At 36.8% G+C, this 8,950-nt stretch overlaps 1 protein-coding gene across 1 annotated transcript in view; it reads right to left on the bottom strand.

Annotated features, from left to right (window-relative positions):
* Positions 1–8,950, bottom strand: part of polr3a (polymerase (RNA) III (DNA directed) polypeptide A) — a 224,469-nt gene that overhangs the window by 107,753 nt on the left and 107,766 nt on the right. Inside the window, exon 19 of the mRNA XM_055150075.1 lies at positions 67–204. Within this exon, the coding sequence (XP_055006050.1) occupies positions 67–204 (138 nt within the window). The remainder of the gene's footprint in view (positions 1–66; positions 205–8,950) is intronic.

Here is an 8,950-nt window from a genome sequence, read left to right as displayed (position 1 = left end):
AAGGACTTTTATAAATACCTGTCCTTGAAAAAGCTCTTGAATTTGCTTTTAGCACTTGAACTGTACCTGCATGTACCCGGTCTCCGCCGTCTTCACAGCTGTGTCCACCAGACCCTCTCGTCCGGCCATCGTGTGGAAGAAAAACTCAGTCGGGGTCAGTCCGGAGTAGAAACTATTGGCCACGAAACCTTTAGCGGCTGGAAGCTGCGGACACAAAAGGAACCGTAATCAACAGCAGCAAAGGAAAGTACATTTGTGATTTCAATAAGTGGTTTCTTAGCAGGTGGGGAAACTGTATTTATTTTTTATTTTTTTTGCAGTGATGGCAGGGTTGTGACCGATTTTTCTGACAGGCTTTGAGATGAAATTTGTGGTTTTAAAGTTAAGTTTTAAAGGGGAGATTTAGTTAACAGTTGACATTTTACACAAGCCCATGAGCCTTAACATTTGAGAGAAAACTGAAATATAAACAGAGAATCTAACACAAGAATCGCATGTATTTCGGAACAGCGTCTGTGCAGTAGATTTGATATTGTGTTTCTTGCGGATCAAATTCAGTTTAAAGCCTCATTCACACGGGATAAATACAACCCGGGGACGTCTGGTAATTTGCAAATTACCGCCCCACCACTGTGTTACTTGCGGCGCACTCACACGGGATAAGCGAAATCCGTAAATTACTCTATTTGACTGACATTGACACAGAGATTGAAAGAGAAAAGAATGCGGAAAGAAAAGAAAAGAGATAGAAAAGACGCGCAATTACAACAACAAACATTGAGATGCAGATTTGTACGGGACTAGTATTATCACCAGACGTCTGTGTTTGCCGAAATATCGTAAGGTAATTTGCATCAGAATTTTTACTTTACAAATTGCAGACATAGCGCATTCACACGGGATTAAGATCTCAGGCATCCTCCACAATTACCGTATTTTTTGGACTATAAGGCGCACTTAAAATCCTCAAATTTTCTCAAAAATCGACAGTGCGCCTTATGTATTAATTCTGGTTGTGTTTACTGACCTCGAACTGATTTTATGTGGTGCACAACGCTCAAAAATCTGTCAGAATGTTTTAGTATGACTTTGGTAAATTACGAAGCCGCATCGCTTGATGGATTGTCGGAACATTAAAGCTACTGTAGTCAGGAGCCTCATGGAGTCGTGTCCTTTAGTCCGACAGAAGTTGACGACATCAGCACACAAGGAGCGAGCCGTTTTTTTAGAGCTTATGTCAGGGGTTTCAAACTCAGATTCACAGAGGGTCAAAATTAAAAAGTCATGGGCCAAACCAAATATTTATTGAAAAATTTCAACAACATCTGGATGTTTTCTCTTCTTTAAAAATATGTAATCTTAAACCTTTTCTTATTAAAATGAATGTTTAATAATAGTTTTGCTTAAACATTGACTCCAGAAAAAAACATTATAAAATAATAACATTTTAAATAAATAATGTCTTTATAGCCTATTTGTAGCCGACGGGCCAGCTCTAATACATATTTGATATGATCTCGTGGGCCAAATATAATTATATCACAGGCCAAATTTGTCTGACATGTCTGACTTATAGTTTATGCAAATTAACCATGTGGTTTTAAGTTTCGTTTCTGTAAAATGTAAACAAATGTGCACAAAGCTGCAATAAACACATTATTACACAATGTATATTTGAGTCGTCCTCGTAGGAAATAAAAAAAACAAAACTCTTTATCCACATTCACCAAGACAGGGAGGCAACACCGGGCGAATTACGCCACGATCTGCCAATGGATCGTGGACGCCTGGACTAAGGATCAGTCTCACTTAATTTACATTATAATCCAGTGCAATTTACGTTTGAAAATAAAAGAAAATTCAACATTGATATTGTGCCTTATAATCCGGTGCACTTTATAGTCCAAAAAATACGGTATTACAAATCACCAGTGTCCACAGGTAATACTAAACCCATGCAAATAAGGCATAAGATGTACTGTGTAAGTTTTCCACCAGCTTCTTGTCTTACTGATTTAATTTAATTTAATTTAATTTAATTTTTTTGCTGTGTTTGGAACAGTATGACATTAAAAGAGTCTATATTACGTTAATTCTTGGTTATTATATTCTTTTTTCATCACAAACATACCAAGAGTTGTGTTTTGTTTCATTCACATGTTGGTAACCCTTTATTATCAGTCTGTTTACATCTCCAAAACTCAAAATGCTCAGTTCCACCTTGTGATGTCATGAAGTGGTAGTTTTCATGTTAACAGCTCCCTTTTATATTTAGTTCAGTAGAGACAGTCAATTCCAAGGCTGAAATTATCCAAGTGATTCTAGTGACGGTACATTTGTGGTTTCAGTCAGGAGTCTGTTCATAAGCGTGGAGTATTTTTTGCGATGATGGCAGCGTTGTGAACGATTCTGGGGAAATGTGTCATTTTTCTGACAGGCTTTGAGATGAAATTTGTGATTTAAGTTGTAAGGGGAAGATTATGTTCACAGCTGACATTTTAAACAAGCCCCGGAGCATTAACATTTGAGAGAAGACTGAAATATAACCTGATAAAATAATATAAGAATCCCATATATTTCAGAGCTTGTTTGTAGAAGTCTAAATAAGCAGTACAAGGGAGACAAGACAGTGTTGCTGGCAGATGAAATTCTGATAAAGATGTACTGTGTAGCTTTTCCACCAGCTTCTTGTTAAGTTTTTATTTTATTTTTTTTTGCTGTTTGGAATTTTCAACAGTATGACATTAAAGGACCTATATTATGCCAATTATCGATCTGCATTGGGGCTGCTTGATTATGTATAAAAATCATTATCGTGATTATTTTAGTCAATATTGAAATCACGATTATTCAGACTATTTTTTTTAGTTCAGGGGTGTCCAAACGTTTGTCATCAAGGGCCACATACGTAAACACAGACGAAGCAGAGGGCTGATCGCGGGACGTAGACTGGTGCTCACTACGGCTCACAATTGAAATATGTGCATGTTTAACACATAAGAATGACCCATCAGTTTTTATTCATGCTAATATCCTTAAAACCACACGCTAAATATGAAATATCAGCTTTATCAAGGTAAATTTCCTAAAAACGTTGCAGTAAAAAGTTAATTTTTAATTTATGCAAGGTAATTTGGACCATTTCACCTGGAAGCCTGAGGGCCAGCAATAATTTGTCTGAGGGCCGCATTTGGCCCACGGGCCATAGTTTGGACATGCCTGTTTTAGTTACATGATGCATTTATTCAGCATTTCTCTCTCTTAAAAAACACTGTTATTGATCTTTTCTGCAACGTTTCAGCACTAGGCCTTCGTCATGTGCTAAAAACGTTCCACGGTTTGTCCGAATAAATTTCACAATTTGCAAGTAAAACGGTGTGCGGGATTTTTCTGTATGTTCTTGGGCTGCTCCATCTCCTCTGACGCACCCGTCTCTAGTAATTGATGTGTGTTCTCATTCTTTTGACAGTAAAATGTAAAAGTAAGGCAGATTTTATTCATGATTTTCCTGATTAAGGCGAGGAGAAAATTGAGTTAACTTAAAGTTAAAGTTAACTTCTGTCCAGTCGACAAACTGAATTTTCTCCTCGCCATGGATTCTACCTGGACGACTGAGGGATTCTTCACACTTTCCTGATTAAGTCCTACGTGGGTTGTCGAAAGTATCAAGATACTAGACACTGGAAAAAATAAATCACATTAACAGGACAAAATCTGAGCCTTTCCCGAAGAGTTTTGGTATGTGTTTGAGCATCTGTGTGTCAAACGATTTCCAAACTCATATGATCAAGTTGAAATGATTAAAGTTTATTTTGAGATATTTTTTTATACAAGCAAGTATATTTATTTGATTTTTTAAATATAGAGATTGTAGAACAGTTGGATATATAGTTTATTTTGGATACATTTATGTTTTTTATGCCTTATTTCATGTTCAAAGTATATTTTATTAATTTTATGTTTTATACATCGCAAAACTGCTCTAAGGTTCATATTTGTAGCCTATATTTATTTTCAATTTGAAAGTTTTGCGTAAATTATCAATAACAAAGTGTTGGTTTTTTTGCGAGAGAGAAATGCTGAATAAATGCACCGTGTAACAAAAAAAAAAAATTGTTTGAATAAACGTGATAATGATTTTTTTCCGTAATCGAGCGGCTCTTGCTCCTTTTACCTTTTGTTCAGTAGAGATTGGCAATTCCAAGGCTGAAATTATCCAAATGATTCTAGTGAAGGTGTACGGAGTTTTAAAACACACTGGAGCACTTCCTGTATTAGTTTGAGAGAAGAACTCAGCCTAAATCTGCAGGGTTTGTGAGTTAAACATGCGTGAATGAAACAAAACACAACTCCAGGTCTGTTTGTGACGAGGAAACAACATTATAACAGATCAGAAAATAAAATGATATGGGACCTTGAATACAAAACTACATCCCTACTTGTTACATAAGTTAATATATTTTTTTAATGTGCAGCTCATTCAAAGTGATACAACACTCAAACGCATTCAATTTCCAATCTGTTTACATTCAAAAACAAACTCCTTGACATATTTAAAGGATTCTCAAGAGCAAAGAAGTGAAAAGAGTCAGACTGAAAAGGCATTGGTAAAAGCGTGCGGTGTTCAGATCAGAACAAAAGATCAGATAAAAAGAAACCCAACAGAGAAAGGGCTGCACAAATTAATATATATATAAAGAAAACATATTAACTGCAATACTAACTGACACATAAATTATATTATTAATGGTGCACTGTATAACTTTTTCTGATGCAGGGTCGCCGATTTAATTGCTTTGCCTTCAGTATTATAGAGTCTGGAGAAAAGCTTGGTTAACACAATGGAGATCTACAGAGAAACAAGCCTGCACATGGTAAATATTCATGTCTTTGAGCTATAAAACACTTATAGCTGAATATATGTAAGGTAAATTAGTGTACTGTGGGACATTCTATGCAAAGAAATAACATTTCCATGGAGCCAAGCGAGAAGCCGGCCCTTCACCTTGGAAGTTACAGACTGCATTTTAACACAATATTGCAAGAAAATATACAGAAATTTCTCCATCTGACTGAAATTTGCAGTTTTTCTGACAGTAAAAGGTAAAAATAAGGCAGATTTTGTTCATGATTTTCCCGATTAAATCCTACTTGGGTTGTCAAAAGTATCGAAAATCAGATACTAGATCCTAGATACTGCAAAACGTCACACTAACAGGACAAAATTTGAGCAGTTTTAGCTTGCGTTTGAGCTGTATCAGAAGAAGTATAAGATCTCATGGTAAAGTACTATTATTGTGTGTATGAAAATTATATTATATTACTAAAAAAGGAAAAAAAAACCTTCATTGTGGTATCATAATCAGTATCGAATATTCAATAAAGTCCTCGAGTTTGAAATGTAAAAATCATTCACTACATTAGGGACATTTTAGTAGACTCGAGTCTCTGTTAAGTTTCTATTTTGACACAGACGGAACAGAGAATGACCAGGCTAAGTCACTCCCCCTTCAGAGCGCTGTCGAAACACAATCAGCCTGCATCCCGTTAACGAAACTACTGCACATCACATCAGGTTTGTGACGTTGTAGTGTACAAGTTTTGTATCATGTTTTTGTATATTTATGGAGAATTGTCGTGTGGGAGTGTGGGCGGAGCCTCGTACAGAATCATACCACTAAACGGGTTTGAATAGGGGACAGAAGAGATTGCTAAATTACTCAAACATGTATGAATAACATCTAAAAACTCTTCAGGCATGATTTTGATGAGGGAAAACCGTTATGGTAGAAAGCTAAAACATATTTTGCATAATATCCCCTCTTTAATTGAGAGTTTAGGGGTTTGGACTAGGGATGGGCATGATTAATCGATTAATCGATAATTGATCATTAAGAATTTCATCGATTACGTTAATTTTAATCGACAAACCGAATGTAGGTTGCTGTGCGTAGCCTGACCAAACAGGTCCGTACATGTAACTCTCTGCAGGGAGCGAGCAAACAGAAACATTCGGTCAGTCTGCAACGTACCGGAGCATAAATGTGTATTTAACGATGACTTGTACAACAAATTCCACGCTTTCCGCTGCGTTCGGGACAAGTGAGAGTCGCGCAATGTCGATGACGTGGCCCCACCTCCCACCCCCCGTACGGTCTCCTGGTTTTGACAAACGCAGATATGGTCACACTAACCTGTATTCACCTGAGTCATGTCTTTTAATCCGACAGAAGTTGAACCACATCAGCGACACAAGAGCTGTAGTTTTATCTTCGCTTAGTTTATGCAAATTAGCGATGCGGTTTTAAGTTTAGTTTCTGTGAGAGTTGCGCAAAACTGCATTAAACACATTATAATGTCAAACGGGCTGATGTGGCTCTAGAGTCGTTACGGTTTATATGTCGTAAAGTTGAATTTATTTATGCAGATTCAGTAGTGCAGATAGTAATAATAATGATGATCATTTTAATATAAAAAAAACCATTAATGATTAATCGATAATCGATCATTAATTCTTCTGATGATCGATTAAGAAAATTTCATCGAATGCCCATCCCTGGTTTGGAGTTACAATATTAATCAAGTAGTTACTAAAGCTACGTTTATATGATGACGGCCGGAACAGAAGACGCAAAAGTGGCGTAGCGTCTTCACTTTTTATTCTGTGTTGAGACGATCGTTTTGGGGGGCGAAATCTGCCTGCATACGGTGACGCAAAAGTGTGTGAAATTCAATTGGGTTCAGGCGGCTCGGTGGTGACGATAGGTGTGACGTTAACGTGTACGCGACGTCAGCAGATCTGACCAGAGTTTTGCGTCTTGGGCAGTGTAGACGGAAACACTATGGTGGAGTGTATTCAACTTTTCCACTCTGGAGGTGGTTTCAGATTTTAGCATTTTTAAGCCCCAAAAACGCCGTCACCGTCTAAACGAAAGGCACTTCTGATGAAATATTTTGTCGTTTTTACATGCAAGCCTGAATAATTCTTAATAAACAATTTGTTCATTGTGAATAAAGTATTTTGTCATGCTTTATTAAGGCTATTTAACGATCCTATATTATCCAAAATTGACTCTTGTGCGCTTTTAGTCATGTTATAATGTTGTTCCCTCCACAAAAACAGACCTGGAGTTGTTTTGTTTCATTCACACATGTTTGAGTAACTCTTTATTATTAGTCTGTCTACATCTCCAAAGCTTAAAATGCTCTGTTCCACCAAGCAGAAGTTTTACCTACCTTTTACGTTTTGTTAAGAAGAGACTGGCAATTCCAAGGCTAAAATAATCCAAATGATTCTAGTGACGGTGTATGGAGTTTAAAAACACAGTGGAGCACTTCCTGTATCACCACATGACATCACAAGTTGGACAAGAGTGTTTTCTGTTTGAGAGAAGAATCTAAATATGCAGGATTTGTGCTTTTAACATGTGTGAATTAAAAAAAACACAACTCCAAGGACGGTTTGTGACGAGGAAACAACATTATAACACAGATCAGAAAACAGCATAATATGGGCTCTTTAAAATATAGTTATTAGAAAGTATTATAACTAGGGGTGTCAAATTATCGCGTTAATTGCGATTAATTAATTACAGTCATATTTAGCGCGTTATGTTTTTTAATCGCGTTAATCTCATTTTTAATCTCTAACTTTAGTGTTTCTGTATGTGAGTTGCTTTATTATAAAAACCTGTTTTTTATGTGTGTTGTTGGGACAACAACACACACACACACAAAACACATTAATTATTTTTTTATTTCGGTAATTCCACTCATTGCCGGAAACCCACACAAAACGCGCGCAGTAAGAGCGATGTAAACGTCATGTTAACGTTTACGGCGTCAGTCGCACAATGGACAAGGTGGAAGAGCCAGTAGAACAGAGCAGCAGTGCACAGGTAAAAACACATTCGTGTCTTGGAAATTATTCTCCCGACGTGAAATATAAAAGAAAATAACAAATATAAAATCGCCTACAACTTAAATGTCACTGGTGAAAACAACCTGCATAGACTCATGATGTCTGCACTACTGTCCTATACACAAACACACACAAACACACACACAAACACACACACACACACACACACACCTTCATCATCCTCAATAACCTGAGAACGCGCGGACCGACGTCCTCCCGTGAGCCGCGTACGTTTTCTCGCGTACACTGCGTAAACCGCGCTTCCTCCTGTGCGCCTCTAAACCAGAACTAACACCAAGACTAAAACTGGGACTAACCCAGTCCAGGACTAAACCAGGACTAAACCAGGACTAAACCAGGACTAAAACCAGTGATCTCATATATAAAGCATTTCTCTATCAATAATATTTTTCATATGGTTAAGGAAAGACTGGACTTTTTATTGTCTTTAAGTCGACAAAAGTTATTATGTTCAGATTTCCTCGTCTTTGCTACTTTACAGCAAACAGTTTCTTATTCATGGAGACTTGGGCTCAACAGTCAATTTGGAGAGATTTGTTAAACAATAAATGACTTTATAAAGTCACTTTTTTTTTGTTCTATATCAGTCTTTTGATCTGCCACAATAATGTAATAATGAATTTAAATGAAAATACCTCAAACTTGAAGCTTTTCTCAGCATTTTTTAGGTGAGATTAAAAAGAGATTAATTAGATTAATTAATTACAGATCATAATTAATTAATCTCTAAATTTTTTTAATCGCATGACAGCACTAATTATAACATCTTTTTCTTACACTGTGCAGCCCTGAATACAGTAATTTTCAGCTCGACAGTTTAATTGACAATCTGCTGCCACACCGCTGGGACAGAGTCTTTTTACATAGGAGTTCTGAGCCCATATTGGACCTATTATTGTACATAGCCCCATGGGAAATCTATACAGGAAAAGCATGCAAACACCACAATGCAACGGCCAAACACCAAGAGAGACTTCAGCTCATTTTTTTCCCTGCCAACGGACAATT

Source organism: Boleophthalmus pectinirostris, unplaced genomic scaffold, assembly GCF_026225935.1.
Source record: "Boleophthalmus pectinirostris isolate CB_2022bp ecotype Guang Dong unplaced genomic scaffold, ASM2622593v1 HiC_scaffold_14, whole genome shotgun sequence".
Classification (NCBI taxonomy): domain Eukaryota; kingdom Metazoa; phylum Chordata; class Actinopteri; order Gobiiformes; family Gobiidae; genus Boleophthalmus; species Boleophthalmus pectinirostris.
The sequence above is the reverse complement of the archived record's forward strand: the minus strand, read 5'-3'. Positions and strand labels throughout refer to the sequence as shown.